The sequence below is a fragment of the Myotis daubentonii genome, chromosome 18, assembly GCF_963259705.1.
Source record: "Myotis daubentonii chromosome 18, mMyoDau2.1, whole genome shotgun sequence".
Classification (NCBI taxonomy): domain Eukaryota; kingdom Metazoa; phylum Chordata; class Mammalia; order Chiroptera; family Vespertilionidae; genus Myotis; species Myotis daubentonii.
In genome coordinates this window covers 6,991,464-7,012,984 of record NC_081857.1, presented here as the reverse complement: position 1 = coordinate 7,012,984, position 21,521 = coordinate 6,991,464, and the positions used below count along the sequence as shown (strand labels likewise).

General features: G+C 56.1%; 1 protein-coding gene across 2 annotated transcripts; it reads left to right on the top strand.

Moving 5' to 3' along the window:
* On the top strand, positions 1-9,646 carry VSIG8 (V-set and immunoglobulin domain containing 8). Of its 2 annotated transcripts, XM_059675504.1 has the most exons (7): positions 5-973; positions 4,936-5,111; positions 5,741-5,942; positions 6,063-6,284; positions 7,255-7,380; positions 7,625-7,817; positions 8,631-9,642. In XM_059675504.1, exons 1-7 carry the CDS (start codon positions 925-927, stop codon positions 8,896-8,898), a joined length of 1,236 nt encoding a protein of 411 aa, XP_059531487.1. In that variant the 5' UTR covers positions 5-924; the 3' UTR covers positions 8,899-9,642. The 2 variants fall into 2 exon arrangements, with proteins under 2 accessions (XP_059531488.1, XP_059531487.1); XM_059675505.1 differs by lacking the exon at positions 7,255-7,380 and having other exon boundaries at positions 1-973; positions 8,631-9,646.
* The last annotated feature ends 11,875 nt before the right edge of the window (positions 9,647-21,521 follow it).

The window sequence follows — 21,521 nt, the reverse complement described above, 5'->3', positions numbered from 1 at the left end:
TCTCCCCTCGGGCCTCACCGAACTGGCTTTAGTTCTGTGTGGGAGTTTGGGCTGGATCCCTATAACACCCCCAGCTCCTAGGGATCCCCTACATTCGAGGATGACCTGGCATTCAGGTATTGTTTGGGGGCACAGAGGGGGCAGCCAGGGGAAGACCCTGATCCCAAACTCACCTCTTCCCTCTCTCGTTGAGCTCAGTAGGGCTGACTTTCTTGGAGGGGCTAGAGGCCTCAGGTGGGAGGTGGACTGGACATCCCTGGGTCCCTTTCACCTGCCTGGGCCTTCCCTCCAGCCCTAGTGTCCTCTACCCTGGTGCCCCTCCCCACAGACCCCTTCAGAGGATCAGGGATAGGAAGGGGCAGGATTTGGAAGGTGTGTCAGACCCCTGTGCCCTGAGGTCGGTGCTAATCCTTCAAGCCCGGACACCCTCCTCCCCAAGCCTGGCTTCTCCTTCCTCTTCCATTGTCCCCTGGGGAAGAAGGTAACAAACCCGAGTGGTGAGGGGAGCTCCACGGATGCCATAAAAGGGGGTGACTATTGCCACTGAGGACGGGGCCAGGAGGAAGTGGAAGTTTAACAGGTGCCTAATTACAAGTCCCACTGGCAGCCCTGCCCCACTCTCTGGATAGGGAAGAGCTTGGGTGATGGCTGGGTAATGCCTGGATAGGCCACTCTGTCACCCCGATAATTAGGGTTTTGGGGACTCCTCCCCAAGGCGGGGACCTGGCCCCCTCCCTTCATAGAAATAACTCTGGCTGCTCCCCAGCCAGGCCCTCAGTGCACCTTCCTACCACCCCGGGGCAGTGTCTGGGCCCTCATCCCCCCCCTCCCTCCACCCATCCCTACACACGCACTACCACCGGCCCCACTGCCGCCGGCCCAGGGATACGCAGCCCAGGCAGAGGAGACACGGAGCCTTAAGACATGGGAGTTCGAGGAGCCTTCCACCTTCTGCTCATGTGCCTGAGCCCAGGTATGGGACTGGGCAGCAGGCAGGGATGCCTGCACGCTAGATGGCAGAGAAAGGGGCACCGAAGGGCTTGTGAAGGAGCCTGGCAGTTTCTGGGATGCCCTGGCAGGAAGTGGCCCACCCTTGCCCTGCTGCCACCAGGTTTGGGTCTTGCCCAGGGGCCTCTCCCCAGGAGAGCCGCAGGCCCGGAGTTTGGGGCAGAGGTCTCGGGTGGCCCCTCACGGTGGGGCTCACACATGCACGCACCTGCTGTGACTGAGCACGGGGCCCCGGAAACTGGGAGTGGGGTGGATGGGCAGGTGAGCAGCAAAGCTGGGTGGGGGCTGAGGAGGAGCTGGGAAGGAGCCTTTTCACCCGTGTGTGTGTGTGTGTGTGTGTGTGTGTGTGTGTGTATCCAGGAGGAGGGCCCCCGCCCCAGGCCAGAGCCAGGGCAGGGAGCTGCCTGCAGAGGGCAGAGCCTCAGCGAATGTGGCCTGAGTGGCTGCTCCCAGCACTGCCAGCTCCAGCCCTGACCGGAGGCCTCCACTCCGGGCCTTGTGTTGTGAGAGTTCCAGGGTAGTGCTCCCCTCCAGGAGGGGCCGGAGGAGGGTGGGGACAGCAACTCCACTGGGGCTCCCGTTGAGGACGGGGCTCAGGTTGGATGTCCTGGGTCCCTGCCCAGCTTGGGGCAAGTCTCAGCACGGACCACTCTGTGTGGGCGCTGCTGGAAATGGCTCGGAGACCCACCCCGGGGTCTGGGCTGGGGGCGAGGGAGTGTGGGAGAAGGAGCTTATGAAGGGGGAAGTATTTTCAGCCTGTGTGTGTGTGTGTGTGTGTGTGTGTGTGTGTGTGTGTGATGAGTTTCTGGCAGAGCGTCTACAACTCCCTCCGTTTGGTGAGAGCGAGGCTCTGGCTGTGCTGTGGGGACCTGGGGCATCTCCGTGTGGGTGGCACGTGTCCTGGGCGTGTGCTGCGTGTATTTATGCACCGATATCCTCTTGTGGGGCCTCCTTTCCTCCCCTCCCTCCCCTCTCCTTCCTCACCTCCAGCGGGAGGGTTAGGAGCTCTGGAAGCAGCTTGGAAATTCACAAAGGATTTCAAGTTGAGAATAAACGCTACTGTTGAGGTGACGTGTGCAGCCCCTGGGGACGAGTAGCCACCCCTGCCCTCTTCCTTGCAGCCCGCCTCGATTTCCTCCCCTCTCCCCGAATCTCCCTGCCCAGGGCTCTCTTCCTCTCTGGCTTTCTTTCCTCTCTCCTGCCTCTCTCTTCTCTCCTACTCCTCCAGTGTCACAGCAAGAGAAACCAGGGTGAGACACCAGGAAGAACTTTCCCAGGAGAGTAAAGGCGAGCAGAAAGGTCGGAGCCCTTAGGAAGAGATTGAGGAAGTTTTGAGGGAGACTGAACGGCTAGGGTGAGGCTCCCTGGCCTGGGACAAAGGAAGACACGGAGCCGGAGCCTAGTGCGGGGCGCAGGCACTCTTCCAGCTTGGCCCTCCTTCCAGGCCCCTTCCCTGAATACTTACCCTCCCGTGGGCTGGCCCCCAGGTGCAGGGAAGAGTCCTCTCTTTGTGGGTAGCTTCCAGGAGCCCTGCGGGCGGCGGCTCTGCTCTCTGCGGAGTTCTGGCTCATCCCTGGCTTGCCTGGTGCCGCCCCAGGACCTGGGAGATGGCATCTGGATCCTTATCTCAGAAATGAGCTGACGTTCTCCTTCTGGGGCTGGAGGAAGCATCACCAGGTCCCGTTAGAGGCCCAGCCGGGAGCCTGGCCACTCTGGGTACCCCTGGAGCCTAGCGGGGTTAGAGTGGGGCTGATGGTCTAGCCAGGGTTCTGAGGGGCAAGTTCAGGGATGCCTGAGCTGTTGGGTGTCGCAAGAGTGTGTGCTGGCTCTTGAGAACTGGGTGAGCTTCTGCAGGTAGGCTTGGTCTTGAATGAGCACACGTGGACTATGCCATGTGCAGTGGGCGTGTCTTCTGGATTAATCTGGACCTGTGTCGGTGTGCAGATGTGTCTCTGTATGAATCTGATAGCATTCATGTGTAGGAAGGTGGAACCCCATAAGTGTGTTCCTGCATTTAGAAGGCTTTCAGAGTGTGTCTATGGGTTTGGCTGTGACAGTGTAATTGTGTGTCTGCGATGCTTTCTAGCTGTGAGGTGGGTCTCAGGAGAGAGCCAGAGGAGGGCAGAGCAGAGTGAGTAGCTGAGGCTAGGGGCTGAGACTCCAAAGGACTTGTTGCCTCTCAACAAAGAATGAAGCGGGGTGATCCAGGCTGGGCCCAGGGACCTGGGGAGCAAGGGGCGCAGGAGATTGGGAGGCAGAGCCTACTTACCCTACCTGCCGAGGTTGGGGCCCCGGGCACACCCCCTTCTATTCCTCTCTGGGTCCAGCTGGTTGGGGCGAGCGCTTGCCTGGGGCTTCAAAATAAAAAGGGGAGGAGCTCAGTGCTGGGTTTCCAGACCCCAGGTTCCCACCCAGGCGGATTCAGTGGGGCAGGCTGGCAGCAGTGGGAGGGAACCCGAGTGAGTGAGCATATGGGGGCAGCTGTACCTGAGCCTCACAATCATGAGAGGGCAGGACACACAGTCCACGCTGCTACACGTCATCACACCAGGCTCACTGTCCTACAGATGCATGTGGCCTCAATCCCAGGCACACACCATTATTCACTGTCACACACGAATTCAGCTCAGTCATGGCCACCCACTGTCATGCACGCACCATCACTCAGAGCACTGACACAACCAGGCACCTGCTGTCATGCACAGGCACACAGCCCCAGACGTGCACCGTCACACGCAAGACACACTCACGGACATTTCCAGTCTTCCTCTCCTTGGGTTGGGAAGAGGTGATACTATCCAGTCCTCCTGCCTCCAGGTAGGAGCACTTCATGTGGCCCAGATGGAGGCAGCTTCTAACCAGACCAGGCTCCTCTATCAGAGCATTTTACAGCTCTGTGTGCTCCATGTGCACACTGTACACACACACACACACACACACACACACTCATGTATATATATAAAAGGCTAGTATGCTAAGTGTCCAACTGTCTGACCAGTCGTTATGATGCGCACTGACCACCAGGGGGCAGATGCTTAATGCAGGAGCTGCCAAGCTGCAGTGACTTGGCAGTGGTGGTTCTTGGGTGACACACCCTAAAACCAGAGAGGAGAGAGCCCGATTCCTCATGGGGCTGTGAGATTCCACCTTCGGCCGTGAGTTATGTTGTTGCTGGGGCACTGTCGGCCCCGAATCTGGTTACTGCTCACTTGTGTTTGTGTTCCACACCCTGTACGACAGCAACTCTGCAGGGTGCCCTCTCGCACCCGGGACCCCTCAGGGGATGTCAGAGAGCTAGTTTCGGCCTGATCCCTTCGCAGGCCAAGGGACCCCACCTGCTAGAGGGACCCCGCTCACTCTGCCACAGTATCCCCCAAGTGCAGCCGGCCGGGGAGGGACCATGAGAGGTTGGCTCCAGGGCGTGTCCAGCCCATCTCACCCAGTCCCGCCCTGCCAGCCACCTTCTAATTAATTTCCTTTCAATGTGCATGAATCTGTGCACTGGTCACTCGTGTAAATATAAAAGCAGACAACCTACCTGGCCATGGCATGAGTATCCTTACAGTACACATAAGCAGCTATAAATACTCATAAGCACACATGTACACTTGTATACACACTCTTACATGCATACACAATCATGCATACATACAAGCATATCTAACAGCTATATATACTGTATATACAAACAGGATTCAGATGCAGTCCTACACATCATAGAATATGATGCATACACACGTGTGCACAGGCCTGCATATACTGCTTCATGCACACACAGAGACACACATTCAGAGCAGCCCCTCCTTCCTGTGGAACCCCCACTGAGCCTGGGTTGCTGCTGATAAAATGGGGGAGGGAGAGGCTGAAGCCGACCACCCAAGTTCTGGTTCAGTTCCCCTCACCCGACCCGTTCTCCTCTTCTACTAGCACTGCTATCTGCTGTGCGGATCAACGGGGATGGCCAGGAGATCCTGTACCTGGCAGAAGGTGACAATGTAAGACTGGGCTGCCCCTACATCCTGGACCCTGAGGATTATGGCCCCAGTGGGCTGGACATCGAGTGGATGCAGGTCAATTCAGAACCTTCACATCGGGAGAACGTGGTGAGTTCTGGGCACATGGTTCCCCTTACCCTACACTCCATGGTCTACCTGATGGGCAGCCAACACTCTGAGGGGAGAGGAGGCCAGATAAGCAAACCAAGACCTTGAACTTCCCCCATGGCCTCTTGTGGAATGGGGCAACAGGGATGAGAGCTCTGCAACCACTCCAAAGGCGTGGTGCCTGCCTTCAAGAAGTTCCCATGCCCTGGCCAGGTGGCTCAGTTGGTTGGTGCATCGTCCTGTATACCAAAAGGTTGTGGACTTGATTCTGCTCAGGGCACATACCTAGGTTGTGGGTTCCATCCCCAGTCGGGGCATGTACAGGAGGCAATGGATCAATATTTCTCTCTCACATCAATGTTTCTCTCTCTCCCTTCCTCTCTTTCTAAAATCAATAAACATATCCTTAGGTGAGAACAAAAAAAGAAGTTCCCAACTCGCCCTTATGCGTTCCAAAGTACTTGCTCTTACTTGGTCCCACCCATTTTGTAAGGGGTCAGGGGACCCGGCATCATCATTCCCACTTTTCAGCTGAGAAAAGTGAGTCTCAGAAAAGCTGAGTGACTTGCCCACCAGGCCCTCCTTGGCCCTGCCTGTCTCACCACCCTGTTTTCTTCTCTTCCTCTCAGTTCCTTAGTTACCAGGACAAGAGAATCAACCACGGCAACCTCCCCCACCTGCAGCAGAGGGTCCGCTTTGCAGCCTCAGACCCCAGCCAGTACGATGCCTCCATCAACCTCATGAACCTGCAGGTCTCCGACACAGCCACCTATGAGTGCCGGGTGAAGAAGACCACGATGGCTACCCGGAAGGTCATCGTCACCGTCCAAGGTACGGCCGGTCTCCTCCGGGCTCCCCTCCCCTGGACTTCAGAGCCAAGGCCAGCATGGCCACTCAGCCCAACTGTGCCTCTTGGCTGAACCTGTCTCACAACGGCCTGCTTTCCTGCAGCTCGGCCCGCCGTGCCCCTGTGCTGGTCTGAGGGCCACATGGCCTATGGCAACGATGTGGTGCTGAAGTGCTTTGCCAGTGGGGGCACCCCGCCTCTCTCCTACAACTGGGCCAAGATCAGTGGGCACACCCACCCCTACCGGGCAGGATCCTATCACTCGCAGCACAGTTTCCAGTCTGAGCTGTCCTATCAGGAGTCCTTCCACAGCTCCATCAATCAAGGTGAGGGGGACCGGGAAGAGGTGGGCAGGAGGAGCGGAAGATCAGGACGCTGGGACCCGCTGGAGCCTCCCTGAGCCATCAGCGGCACCAAGTCCAACCTAGAACCCCTGTGGGAGACGCCTCCTCTGAGCCTGTTTCAGAAGTTGCTATTGAGAGAAGAGGAGGCAAAGGGGTGGGGAAGGGTCAGTCCAAAGCGGCGTGGTTAATTTGGCAAGAGCACAGTCTGAGATAGACAGCCGAGCTGGGCTTGAGTGCTGGCTGGACCGCTGACTACAAGAATCAGGCAAGTGGCTTAACCTCTCTGTGCCTTGGTTCATCCTGTCTGAAAAGGGAGTAAGAACATCTTTCTTCCAGAGGCCTGTGAGGATTAAATGGGGCGAAGTGTGCAAAGCTGCCGGCACACAGAGAAACCGGCTAGTACCCCAAATCCAACCAAGACCATCAGAGCTGGAGGGAGCCTTAGAATTCCTCTGCTGTAACCCCAGCTTCCCCGCACAAAGGAGGAGGCCGAGGCTCAGAGAAGGGGCATGTTTCTCTAAGGCCACAGAGTGAATTAGTGATGTCTCGGTCCTGTTGCTAGTGGAAGGGTTCTTTTTTTAATTTAAATATATTTTTATTGATTTCAGAGAGGAAGAGAGAGGGAGAGAGGGATAGAAACAGTAATGATAAAGAGAATCTTTGATTGGCTGCCTCCTGCATGCCCCCTACTGAGGATCAAGCCCACAACCTGGGCATGTGGAATCCAACCCTGGACCCTTCTGTCGGCAAGCTCCATCCACTGAGCCAAACCAGCCAGGGCGGAGGGGTTCTTCCTAACTTCTCTGTTTCAGCAGGGGGAGGGTAACTCACCTGGGGTGTGGAGTGGACCTGAGTGTGTGCCCATACTGTCCCTCCTTCCACCCCACAGGCTGGGGCGAGGCTCTCAGACACCAGGCCCCTCCGCCTCACTGTAGCTCTGCGGTAACTTCAGTTTCAGGTGTGTTTAACGGCGATCTGGTGTTGAAGGACATCTCCTATGAGGACAATGGGCTGTACCAGTGCACGGTGGCCAACCACGTGGGCTACAGTGTGTGTGTGGTGGAGATGAAGGTCTCAGGTAGGTGCCCTGGCCTTGGAGGAACCTGGGCTGGAGCCTGAGCGGGCTCTGCTTGCCCATTGCATCCTGTGTAGGTCTCTGCCTAGGGCAGGTGGGAAGCCCTGGGAGAAATATGCAAACCTAAGTGGTTAACTGGCATCCCCCACCCCCTCATCTTCCTCACAGAGTGTCCCAGGGCCCTGAGCCCCTCTCCCACGGAGCTCTGCCCTGGGAGAACCTGACAGGCCTCTCCTTCTCTCCACAGACTCCCGGCGTGCAGGCGTGATCGTCGGCGCAGTGCTGGGCTCTCTGCTCCTGTTGGGGTGCCTGCTGCTGGCCATCTGGGCGCTCACCTGCTGCTGCTGTGGGGGAGCTGGCGGGTCCCGCGGGGCCTTCGGCTATGGCAACGGCAGCAGGGTCCGCGGAGGGGCCTGCGGAGACCTGTCTAATGAGATCAGGTAAAACCTGATGCATGCTGCATGCTGCTGTGGACCGGGACGGCGCCCCGCCCTTCCTCACCCCGCCCGCCACTCCACCTGGCCCGCCATTGCCATGGAGCATGGAGCGCTGGGACCCCGGCAGGCCCAGCCACTGGCCTCATGCCCGCCTTCAGCTCCGCCCCCCGCCCCCAGGGCCCTCCGTGCGCCCCCTCTGTCTGGCCTAGACTGTAAGCTCCTGGAGGGCAGGGCCTGTGTTTTTCCGCATTTGCCCTCTATTGAGTGGTGAGAACTCTGGTCGTGTGTATTTAAAAAGAGTTCTTAAGACTAGTGCTACTAACTTATATTTGAAACAAACTAGAAATAAAAATAGAACAAGACTTGCGGTGCTCATGATTGCAGTGCCTGACGGGGCGGAGGGAAAGGTGAAGGTTGTGGGCGGGAGGTGAGAAGAGGGGGCGAGAGGGCAGGGCAGGGGGCGTCAGGGAGAAAGGACCAGAACGGCATCTCCTGGGTCTCCGCGGTTCCCGGTTCCCACCTATTCCAGGCGGTGGTTGGGGGGAACATCAGGAAGGGACTGAGAACGCCCAGAGGGGCCGCTTGCCCTGGGCTGTCCCGACCCGGGGACAAGCCCTGCTGGAGGCGAGGACCGGCTGGGACCCGCAGCGGGGAGAGCAGGCGGAGGGCCAGCGAGCCAGGGGCCGGGAGGCGCCGGGACGGGGCGCGGGAGGCGCCGGGAGGGGGCGCGGGGGCCCAGGTGCGCCGGCCCGGGCCCCGCCAGGCCAGCCCGCGTGGCTTCGGAGCCCGCTCACCGCCCGCCTGTTGTCTCCACAGAGAGGACGCCGTGGCGCCCGGGTGCAAGGCCCGCGGGCGCGGCAGCCGCGTCTCCCACCTGCTGGGGTACCCGCCGCAGACCGCCCGCTGCTCCCCGCGCCGCGAGTGCGCGTCCCCGCCCTGCGGCGGCCCCGAGGACGTGGCCCTGGCGTCCCGCACCGCCGCCTGCGAGGCGGGCCCCGCCCCGGTCTACGTCAAGGTCACCTGCGCCGAGTCCGAGGACGGCGCCCGGGGGTCGCGGCTGGGCAAGGACGGCCTGGTGGTGTGAGCGCCCGCCCGCTGCGTTGCGCTCCGCCGAAGAGGGGGCCCCCCGGCTTCCCGCCCGCGGCTCGGGACGCGCACCGGCTGCGCGGACCCCGCCTGCCCAGGCCGCCCGGAGGCTGCGGACCGAAGGCACTTTCCTCGGGACATGAGTGGGAGGCAGAGCCTGCTCCCCAAAGCGGGGGGCGGGGCGGGGGGAAAGGCTCCCCCACGCTCTCACTTCCCTGGCCCCGGGGCTCCGGGAGGAGGAGGGGGCGTGCCGGAGAGGTCGGTGTCCCCAGCCAAAGCCCAGGTCCCCAGGCCGGGCGGGTGGGTTCTGGCCCGAATTGTTCCGTGTGAGATCCGAGCTCTGAGCGGCAGTGTTAGCGCAATAAAGACCCGAGGACGACGGGCGGCTGTGGTTCGCGGAGGGCTGGGCCGGGCCTTGGCGGAGGCTGGCTTCGGTGTGTGGTCCTGCTTCGCCCCGCACCGTTTCCTCCTCACTGCGCAGATGGGGAACTGAGACCCCTGCGGCTGGATTGAAATCCAGAATCCCACTTTTCTCTTTCTAGAAGGTCAGGACGGGGCGGGAGGACGCGGAGCTTGCAGGGATGACCTCTGTGAATGTTCCCAGACCATTCTATCAGCATCATTCTTCCTCCTGCCCTCATGCGCCAATTCTGACTTTCCCGTCTCTCCCAGATGTAGCCTTCCCTCCCAGCAACTAGGAAGGGTTCCAGTCATACTCTGGGTAGAAAGACCCTGGAGGTCATCTAACCTAACCCCCCCACCCCCCCAAACCCCGTAAGGGAAAGGGGACTGACATTTACTGGGCACTCATAAGTGCCAGTTGTTTTCTGATGTTTTGTCTTATCGAATCCTTACTTCAGTCCCGAGGTTGTGCATTATCCCATTGCACAGATGAGGAAACTGAGCCCAGAGGGATTAGGCATTGACCCTCTGAGAGAGATCAAGGCCACACAGGTAATAATTCAGGTTTTGATACAGGCATGTTTGACTCTAAGACCTCAGGCTGTTTCTCTCATACTGGAATTCTTCCGACAGCATTCCTAACAAAGGCCATTCCAACCTTTTCTTGAATACGTTTAATGGCATCACCCTGTCTCCCAAATGCAGTCCATTCAGCCTCTGACTGTCAGAGATATGTTTCTTCTACTGAGCACAGTTTTTTAAAAATATATTTTATTGATTTTTTACAGAGAGGAAGGGAGAGGGATAGAGACTTAGAAACATCGATCAGCAGCCTCCTGCACGCCCCGCCACTGGGGATGTGCCCGCAACCAAGGTACATGCCCTTGACTGGAATCGAACCTGGGACCTTTCAGTCCGCAGGCTGACGCTCTATCCACTGAGCCAAACCAGTTAGGGCTACTGAGCACAGTTTTGGTCCCTGTAGAGCTTTTATCCCTTGGTCCAAGTTCTACCCTTAGGGAGCCCTCAACATCACACCTCCAATTCCACCGCCTCTCGTGGAACAGTGGTTGAACTCCGTACAAGGTGGCAGCACCACGCCCACAACAGCACCTGTGTCTGGTCTAGGGCTTGAGGGTCTCCTGAAGAGCATGGTGTTTCACAGTCACTCAGTTCTACCTGCCTTTGCCCAGCCACCTGCCTGCTGAGAGCCCTGGCACTTCCTTCTCTCTTTGCCTCTTTTTCTCTTGAGGCAAAACTGGGCTTCCTAATTCTTCCTTCTCCTACCCTGGGGCCACATGAGGTATGGGTATGATGGACCTCAGAATACCTGGGTTTCAAGGTTGTTGTTTTTAATAAATATTTTTATTGATTTCAGAGAGGCAGGGAGAGGGAGAGAGAGATAGAAACATCAGTGATGAGAGAGAATCAATGATCGCCTGCCTCCTGCATGCCCTACAGGGGATTGAGCCTGCAACCCCAGGCATGTGCCCTTGACAGGAATCGAACCCAGGACCCTTCATTCCGCAGGCCGATGCTCTATCCCCTGAGCCAAACCAGGCAGTGGGCTTCACATTTCTTAACTGAGGAAGCCCAGAAGCGCTGCTTAGTCATATATAATGAGGAGGCCCTGCTGGCCGGCTTGGGTGTTTGCAAAGGGTGATAGCATTGCTGGCACGGCCTTGACAAACCTGTGGAGGAAAAAAGAGAGGCAGTGGTGGCACAGAGGGAGCCAGCGACAAAGGTCTTGAGGTGGCGGTGGGAAGTGGGAGGTTCTTGGGGAGGGGTGGGGATACAGGGGGTGAGGGGGTTAAACAGCAGGGGAGCAGAGACCTGCAGGAACCTTCCATCCCTTCGTTTATTTGCACACACTTGTGAGTGCCCAGAAGATGACTTGTTAGATCCGTGGTCGGCAAACTGCGGCTCGAGAGCCACATGCGACTCTTTGGCCCCTTGAGTGTGGCTCTTCCTAAGCCTTAGGAGAACCCTAATTAAGTTAATAACAATGTACCGACCTATATAGTTTAAGTTTAAAAACTGGCTCTCAAAAGAAATTTCAATCATTGTACCGTTGATATTTGGCTCTGTTGATTAATGAGTTTGCCGACCACTGTGTTAGATGGTTAGGTCTTCGGCAGGGCCCTGGGCCTGGCACACTGGTGCCCTAAGCCAGAGGACTGACCAGGATGGCTTGCGGAGGGCCCTCCGGATGGCTTTGAGGAGCCTCCTACTGAGCCTGGTGCAGGGTGGTGAGGGAAGGAGGCAGCCAGCTGGCTGTAGGTACAGGCTGTGTCGTATGACATCACCTTCCCCGTTCCTGGAACCAGGGAGTCATGCTCAGACTTAGCCTTTACTTAAAGGGTGAGAACAGCGAGGCTCTGGTAAGAAAAGCTCACTAATGAGCAGTAAGAGAGATTGTAGAGACTCTGGAAACAGCTTCCTGCCAGGGTGACTCACCAGGGGAGCCAGGGGAGGTCCCCCATCCGGGCTGGAGGGCAGTTATTACTGCATCGCCGCTGCTGGGAGCCGCGAGGGAGGAGCCTGCTTCTAGGATATTGCTCCAGGGACCCTCGGTCGTTTGCTGTTTCTCCTCATTAGAGCTGGAGAGAAACACGTGGTGGAAAACGTTTAACAGCGAGTTGGGAGCAGGTGGGGGTGCACAGGAGGCAGGGAAGCCTTGGTTTATAGCTTTTGCCGTTTCTGTGGTGTAAGTTCTCCCACCACGGCTGACTTCAGGCTACCAACGTGATGTGCCTGGCGTGGAGTCGGGAGGATGAGCAGTAGCACCCACGGTAGAGTATTTCCACCGTCCAGATACCATAGGCGTCAATAACCTCAGGCAGTGAGACCGGAGGGAACCATAGTCAAAGAATTAGGAAGTGCTGCATTGTGAGTACTGACCTCCTTTGTTATATATAACTGATTTAATTGTTAGTTTACATAATTTGATTTTTTAAAAAAATATATTTTATTCACTTTTTACAGAGAGGAAGGGAGAGGGATAGAGAGCCAGAAACATCAATGAGAGAGAAGCATCGATCAGCTGCCTCCTGCACACTCCCCACTGGGGATGTGCCCGCAACGAAGGCACATGCCCTTGACGGGAATCAAACCTGGGACCCTTCAGTCCGCAGGCCGACGCTCTATCCACTGAGCCAAACCAGTCAGGGCTATAATTTGATTTTTATTAATGGCTGCATTTAACAACTGGCTTGCAAAACTCAGGTGGATCATGTCACCAGGCTAGAAGACTGCACACGCGCGGCCTCAGAAGGGGCCCTCCAGCACGGTCCCGATTCTCCTGTTTTCCCGCAGAGACACACACAGCACAGAGGCAGCTGTGTCCATTCTGCTTCCCAGTGTTGCCTTTGGCGTCTCTCTTCAGCCTTGCCGGAGCGGAATTCTAGTTGCTCTGGTCACTGAAACGTTATTTAGGTACCGTCTGTGTCCTTGGTAGCTACCAGAAACCCAGCTTCACATCCAGCCTGGGAAGTCTATTCAAGAGACGTTCCGAGTCCTTCCTGACTCGGTTTCTTCCCCGATCTCTTCCCCCGGTTTTAGGAAGCCATTCTCCTGTCTTCTCTTAAGCCCCAAATTCTCAGGACCATGACGGGGATGGAGTCACAGTGAATTTCCTTCTCTGTGCTCCTGTTAGAGTAACTACTGGCACGCACGCTGCCCAATTACATTGCAGTTACTCTAGGCCAGTGATGGCGAACCTTTTGAGCTCGGCGTGTCAGCATTTTGAAAAACCCTAACGTAACTCTGGTGCCGTGTCACACATAGAACTTTTTTTTATATTTGCAACCATAGTAAAACAAAGATTTATATTTTTGATATTTATTTTATATATTTAAATGCCATTTAACAAAGAAAAATAAACCAAAAACATGAGTTCGCGGGTCACCTCTGACACGTGTGTCATAGGTTGGCCATCACTGCTCTAGGCTCAGTCGGGCTGGGAGGAGTCGGGGAGGGATGACTATTTTTTCTTGCCTCGCTGGGAACAAAGGAGTTCTGAGCGTTACCCAGTCGCTGCGGAGGCAGGGCCTGTGTGGGGCAGGGAGCAGGCTCTGAACTTCAGCCCTGTCCTCTGCGCTTTCTTTCCTGGTGAGAGCCTGGGACACCCTTGCTCTGGGGTTTGCCCTGCATCCAGCCAGCCTACCAGGAGCAATCATCTCATCGGTTCCTGGTGTATGGAAACAGAGCTGATTCCATTTGGTTCCTTGCAGTTAGATTAGGAAGAAAGTGTGAAGGGAGAGAGCGATGAGAGAGGCAGGCCCCAGGCAGGCAAGGTGGGCGAGTGGCTGCTTTGGGAAATCTGGAAGAGCTTGGGTGTGGCCACTGGGCCTGCCAGGGAGAGTGGACAAGATGACCTCCTGCCACCCCTCTGCAGCCGTTGCCTCAGCAACCTTGTTGGGTGCATTTTGGAAGGACGGGAAGGATGGGATACTGAGTGCGCATGGGAGAGACCAAAACCCTTGACAGGGCAGGCCATGGAGCCAAGAGGATGGAGCAAAACTGCCCAGCTCATTTCACAGAGGCTGAGTTTGGGGTGATGGTGGGCTCATGCGGGCGTCTTGGGGAGAAGAGAGGAAAGGAGGGAGGAAGAAGACTTGTAATAAATATTTGTGAGTTAGTCATGATCACGTACGCAAAGGAAAAGACTTCAGTTTGGGAGTCAGAAAGACCTGAGTTTGCAGTTATTTCGTAAGCTCCAAAGCCTCAGCTTTTTTCATCTGAAAAATGGTATAGTAACAGGACTGTTTTTTTGTGATGTGCTTGTTATAGAGTGTGGTACATGTCAGGGATTCCATAAATACTGGATACCCAAGTCTCCAGTCCTCAAAAATGTAGTTTTATCTCCCACAGAATGGCAGGCATAGAGGCAAAGACCTAAGACACAAAGGTTGGGGTGGAGGCTGAGGTAACTGAGATCCACAGAGAGGGGGATGGAGCAAGAACAGTCAAGCCTTGGGATTGAACTTGGAGCTGGCTCCCTGTCTGGGGGAAGAGACACGGAGCCCAGGAAGCAGCAAGTGGAGAAGCAGGAGGAGCACCGGGCCTTGCCGTGGAGTCCCGGGCTCCGCACGCATGTGTTATATCAAAGTAATCCTCATTGCTAATAATGATATTAGTGAGGACCGGACGCACCTGAAACACGAGTTTGGCAGGGCCCCTGAATCAGGGTTGGCTGGGGACAGGCTGCCAGAATTCTAAGGGCCACCTCCCTGAGCCAGGGCTTGGCCTCCCGTGCCTTCTCAGCTACCTGCTCTCAGCTCCTGGCACCAAGGCTCCCTCTGGGCCCGGTGCCCGCTGTGGTGTCCTCTGGCTCCTGACCTTGATAGCACCTCCCAGGGGTACGGTCCCTCCTGAAGGGTCTCCACATGGCTCTCCCAACGCTGAGGAGGGCCCCTCCCAGCAGGGGGCACATACACGCTGGGAGAATGATCTAGTCGCGGAACTGAGCTCCTTCAGCTCACTACACCCCCCACCTTCTCCCTTTCTCCCCCTGTCAGTCCCCACAGACACCCTGGGTCTGTGCCCTCCCCTTCTCTACCCTAAGCCTGGTGGCCCTTCCTGCCGGTGACTCTCCGGGATTGGCTCCATGGCTTTTCAAATGCTGGGGTTCAGCTCCAGTCCCGGCTCCAGCCCCAGCCCCAGCCCCAGCCCCTTTCCTAAGGCTGTTGGCCTTGCCTGTAACTGTCTCTGTCCCTCGTCCTCTGTCACCCTCCTTCTCAGGCTGCACAGGTTCCTCACAAAGGCAGGCTTGCATGTACGCCCTGTGTACTGTCCGGTGCCCACCCTGCTCCCGGATAAGGAGGAATGGCGGCTACTGTTACCTTTCCCTGCCCCGGGAATGTCCTGTGAGCTCCCGCCTCCAGCAGACTAGACTCCCACGGCGGGCAGGGCTGGGTCACCTTCTTCCTCAACAGCCACTCCCTTAAACAGCGCTGACTTTCCCTCCCATGAGTGTGCTAGAGATTGTACGAAAGACTCCTCCCCAAACCGGGGTGCTGACAACCACCAAAGCTTGTGGTTACTAAGGAGCACGTGATGAAAAAGGCACACAGACCCCCCCCCAAAAGTCCGGGTGAAAACTGCCCTCTCCGAGGGCCCCTCGCTGAGGGGTCAGGCCGGCCGGGGAAGGTCGGGCTGTGCCCTGGGCCCCCTGGCCCGGGAGGAAGGCCACGGCCACGGCCACGGCAGGCAGGGCTCTGCTCCACAGCTCACCGTGCCTGTTCCTTTGACCCCAGGCCCTTTGGGAGCTCCTCTCTGCCCAGCACGCAGGTTCTCATTCAGTTTGTTACGGACGCGAGGGAACGCCATCTTTGGGGTCGCCACCACTAAAAACTGAGCAACAGGTTCTCGGTCAGGAGCCTCCGCTGCTATAACATTGTTCCTGTGGGGAAACCGGACTTTTCCCTTTCGGCACCACCAGCCTTTCCAGGAAGGGAGCACAGGGTCAGAGAAAGTGAAGAAGAGGGCTGACCCTAACCTCCCCCGGCCCGCCCCCCCGCCCCCCCACCTCTCTATCAATCTATAATCAGCATGTCAACAACACCCACATTCATGCACCCAGGCCAGACCTCGCTCCTACATCCCGCAGTCACGTATTATGATTAACAGACACCTCAGACTTAGCAAGCCCCACACATGGCCCCTGGTCCTCCCTCAACCTGCTCCGACCGCCGCCTCCCCCATTTCAGCTGATGGCAACTCTGTTCTTCCTGAGTTCCCTTCTTCCTCTCCGCTCCCCCCACCACCTCCAGCCTCCAGCAAGTTCTGTTGGTTCTACCTTCAGAGAAGACCTGCATTTCGGCCCTCCTCTCTTCCCCACGATTATTTTCCAGCTCCCAGCCACCATCATCTCTTGCCTGGGTTCTAGCAACGGGGTCTCAGCTGATCTTCCTGCCCCTCCCTCCTTCCCCCATTACTCTTTATCGTCAAAGGAGAAGTCAGATACTTAAATCATTCTTCTGTACAAAACCCTGAAGTGGCTTTGTGCCCTCCTTTGTACTCAGAGCCAGGCCGGGGTCCTTACACTGGCCCTCCAGGCCTTCCATGTCACCTTAGGGACCTAAGCTACGGTCCTTCTTCCCCTGGCTCTTCCCACTTGAGCCACACTGGCTCCTCACTGTTTCTTCAACCTCATCGGACATTTGCTGTGGCTCTTTTCTTTGCCCAGAATAGCTTTCTTTCGGATTTCCAAATGGCTTAGCTCTTTACCCCTTTCAAGTCTTTGCTCAACTATCCCTCTGACCCTTGCGCTGTGAGCTCTACAAGAGCAGGGAACTGGTTTTACTCATTCATGTACCTAAGCTCCAAAACATACCAGGCACATAGTAGGTGCTCAATAAAATTGCCTCAAAGAATGAAAGAAGATGGGAAGAGACGAAGTGTAGCAGGAGCAGTTAACTCCTCCCCAGGGCCCCTGAGGCGGTAGGAAGTTAGTGAGGGGCAGCCTGTTTCCTTGTGGGTGTCCAAGAGGTTCCTAAGGGGCCCAGGAGGTTGTTGAAGCCCAGTCAACTGATTTTGCTGGAAGGTGTGTGTGTGTGTGTGTGGGGGGGGGGGGGGGGGTCTCCAGGTCATAGAGCCTCCCAGCCTGAGACTCTTGGCTTCTTCGATGGGAGGGATATCTGAATGGTTGCTTATTGTCCACCTGCGTGCCTCCCCGGCCCTGGGCATTGCCCAGTTTGAAGAGGTGCTTCCTGTGTGCCAGCGGTAAGACTGGGGTATGAAATCTGGCCCGCCCGGGAGCTCCCAGCCTCACTAAGGACACTATGAACCTCATTTGGAAAAATTAAAGGATGATGCACGCGACTGCTGATTCAGCTTCATGCGAGCAGGAGCGTTGATGCTGTGATCACCCAGGGGAAGGTTTCTGGGAGGAGTCCCTAGGGCTGGGCTTTGAAGCTTGGCCTGGAGAACAGATGGATAAAGGGCTGTGTTCTAGGCTGGGAAGCAGGGGAAGAGCCTGGACAAAGGGACAAAGGGCATGAGTTTGTCAGGTGCAGGGGACAGACAAAAGCTACAATGGGCTGCTCACTGCCGAGTCATCTCCATCACCAGGCCTCCCGAGGGTGGGGCTGGGGGAGGAGGGAGTGAAGGTGTGTGTGTCAGCTGGAATGGTCCCCGGTGAGGGGTGTGGGTGAGAGTGAAGGGGGTGTTCCTTCCTCCACATTCCAGGCTGAGGGCCCTATTTCTTCTGCCAACGAGTGCCCAGCAAGGCCTCATTCCCTACCTTTCTCTTCACCCTCCCTCGACCCTGACCTTGACCCAGGCAGTGAGGGAACACTTTTCTTCTCGGCAGCGTAAGGGACAGAAGGACCGGCTGACGCAGCCCTCCAGGAAAGAGGCCCTTCTCTGGGGCAGCATGAGGCTGTGCTGGTCCCTGAGGCTGTGTCTGAGGGGGCGGGATGTTCACTGGGGTCAGGGAGGACATGGCCACAGCTTCCAGCAACGGGACCCAGCAGACTGCCAGCACCCTCCTCTGCTGGCCCCAGAGCACCCCCGCCCGAAGGCCCTGACTCCTGCTGCCCTGGCTCTCTGCCTGCCCTCCCCTTCCGTAGGCAACTCATTGAATATGGGACATATTAGCCCAGAGTGGCTGCAGAGCCAGAGGTATTCTCTGCTACAGCCCTACTCCAGCTGGGAGGCCCCCTGCCTGCAGGCACCGGTCTCCATCCCGGAAACTGGCACCTCCTCACAGCCCTTCCACCAGCCACTCGGACCCTCAGCAGCTCCTCTTGAGGTGCTCACCATGAAAGGACGCCCCCTAGAGAGATTCCGTGGCCTCTGCCCTGGCTCCTGTGACTTACCTCTCCGGGACGATCACTCTGTGAGTGGCCGATGCGCTGGCCTTCTGTGTCTGACCACAAACTGTTCCTTTGCTTGGAAAGTCCCTCCTGAGACACCATCGAGAGCTCCACCCAGACAAACTCTGGGACTCTGAATGCTGCAGGAGTGGGCATGTGGTGGGGTGCATTCAGAGGCTCCTGGGCCAAACACACGCCCCATGGCCCCGAGGCAGCCCCAGCGCTCTGCTCCATCATTAGACTCGAGCCCGGTATGGAGCTGGGCAGACAGGAGTCAGGCCAGCGGGGAGACGCGCACCAGGCCAGGATGGGCAGCAGCAGCTTGGGCCGAGGGGGCGGTGGAGGACCTGCAGCCCCGACTCAGGTTTCCGGGATGGAGACCAGTGCCTGCAGGCAGGGGGGCTCCCAGGCGGAGGAGGGCTGAAGCCTCCCACCCTCAGGTGCAGATGGAAGGACCTGGAATGTAATTCTGAATCTGGTTACAGCTGTGGACCAGCTGACCTGAGGGTGGAGTGGGGCAGAGGAAACTGGTTTTCTTCCTCAAATCGATTCATTTAAATCAGTGGTTCTCAACCTTGACTGCACATTAGAATCACCTGGGAATCTTTTTAAAATCCTGATTTCTGGGCCTCATCCTCTGGAAATCCTGTTTCTTTGTTACTAATGTTGTGGCCCCGCCCCATAACAAAGACACAGAATTTCCGGAGGATGAGGCCCAGAAATCAGGATTTTAAAAAGATTCCCAGGTGATTCTAATGTGCAGCCAAGGTTGAGAACCACTGATTTAAATGATTGGGTTGCATCATATGAAATTACTTATTCTGACCATTTTTTATTTCTAAAAAGAGCCATTTTCATATGATTCAACCCAATACATTGTTCAGCCTCAACATGTTCTGTTCCTTTAAGGCCCAGTTCCCCGATAACGAAGGGCCAGGTAATTCTTGACTTCACCCTAAACGTGCTCTTCCTTCTGTATTTCTAGTTTGATAAACAGCGCCTCCATCTGCCTAGTTACTCAAATCAGACAGCCCTGTATGATCCCTTGCCCCGCCTCACAACCAATAGTCCTGTCTACTCTAGCTCCTAAATATTTCTTGAATGTTCCCACTTCTCACCCCATCCTCACTGTTCCAAGCTGTGCTCGCATCTGGCTAGGATCCTGCAGTTGTTTCTTCATCGTCCTGCTTTCCCTCGCTCCCCCTTCAGTCCATTCTCCGCACAGCCAGCCACCAGAGTGCACATTTATAAATGCAAGGAGGACCATGTCATTCACCTTCTTTTGAAAAAGCTGAACATGTTAATTGATTAGTACATGTGTCTTTTTTTATAATATCTTTTTATTAATTTCAGAGAGGAAGGGAGAGGGAGCAACAGATAGAAACATCAGTGATGAGAGAGAATCATTGATCAGCTGCCTCCTGCATGCCCCACACTGGGGATCAAACCCACAATCCAGGCATGTGCCCTTGACCGGAATAAAACACAGAATCTTTCAGTCCTCAGGCTGACGCTCTATCCACGGAGCCAAACCAGCTAGGGCTCATTTGCCTTCCTAACACTCGTCAGTGGCCTTCCTTTACATTTAGAATTAAATTTTAGCCCTAGCTGGTTTGCTCAGTGGATAGATTATTGGCCCGCAGACTGAAGGGTCCCAGGTTCAATTCCGGTCAAGGGCATGTACCTGGGTTGCAGGCCCCATCTCCGGCCCTGTGGGAGGCAATGAATCGATGTGTCTCTCACATCGATGTTTCTCTCTCTCTGTCATTCCTCCTCTCTTCCCCCCCTCTCTAAAAATCAATGGAAAAATATCCTTGGGTGAGGATTAACAAAAAATATAACTAAATAAATTTTAAAACTTACCACTTTAAATCCTACTGGACTCTGCAGGATCTGACCGCTGTTCTCTCTTCCCAGAGTCTCCCTTGCTCACTACCCTCGTGCCATGGGATCTTCCTTTAGAAGCTCATGTTTGCCAGGATCATTCCAGAAGGGCTCACCCTCAGCATGGCAGGCCCTGCTGGCCCCTTCTCAGAGAGGCTCCCATGTTGCTCCTGCACCGGCTGTGTTTTACTCCCTGATCATCCTTGCTCACAACCTTCAGTTCTTTTCCTCTACAGAGCTTAGCACACTTTTAATTAAACATTTGTGTGTATTTGTCTACTGTCAGTCTCTCCAAACGAGACAGCCAGCTTCCTAGGTGCCATGTGTGGCTCACAGCTGCAGCTCTAGTGTGTCTGGCACACATCGGCTACATGGGAGAGATGTGCTGAGTGATGAACGCTGGGGATGCTCAGTCCTCCAGGAAACCAGGGGCTGTTGGTCCTGGGACCCTGCTCTGCATTGTAGGGGATGGGGAAGATCTCAGGTTTAGCAGGTAGATGGGAATCATGATAGAAAAAAGGCCAGGGGAGAGGACCCTATAGTCAGCCCTGCCCTTAACATTGGTACTGATAACTCAAACTAACAGTTTGCTACATAAAACATGTCCTGGCCTCTGACATTGACGAATATACCTTCACAATGGCCCGGAAGGCCAGATTACACTCAGAGATCTTGGACTCTTTGGATTTCACACCAGAGCTTGGTAGCATAGGAAGAACTGTCCCCCAGCCCCAGGACTGAGGCCAGACCCCTTCTCTTTCACCCACAAATCTTTCCCACACTGTGAAGCGCCTTCATATTTGAGCTCCATGCAGACCCCCAAAGCTGCCCTTTAGCTACGCTCAGACCTAGGGGTGCACATATAGGTAGTTTGGAAAGGGGCTTGTTCCAGATTCCCGTGTGGACAGGGAATTCCATGATTCTGGATTCTTTTTTTTTTAAAAAATATATTTTATTGATTTTTTACAGAGAGGAAGGGAGAGGGATAGAGAGTCAGAAACATCGATGAGAGAGAAACATCGACCAGCTGCCTCCTGCACACCCCCCACTGGGGATGTGCCCGCAACCCAGGTACATGCCCTTGACCGGAATCGAACCTGGGACCCCTCAGTCCGCAGGCCGACGCTCTATCCACTGAGCCAAACCGGTTACGGCCATGATTCTGGATTCTTAGTGCGTTACAGGCCCGGGGCAGGGGCCCTCTTGCCTTGGTGGAAGCCTGGTACTGTCTGCCTTTGGCCTCCTAGGAGTAACTGGCCAGGGGATGGACTGACAGACATCCTGTGTGCTCATCCTTTCTGGACATAGTCTCCAGAGGAATCAACTCTCTACTACCTGCTGCCTGGAGTTCGCTGAGGCTCTCGCTGGCACCTCTGGGCTCCGGTGTGCACCCAGCCCCTCTCAGGAGTGCATGGGAGACAGCTCCGCACCTTCTCCTTTTCCTGGGTGCTCAGGCCTCAGGGTACCAGGCAAGCTGGGAGCTCAGCCCCATCCCTGCACTCCTGTCCCTCTTCCT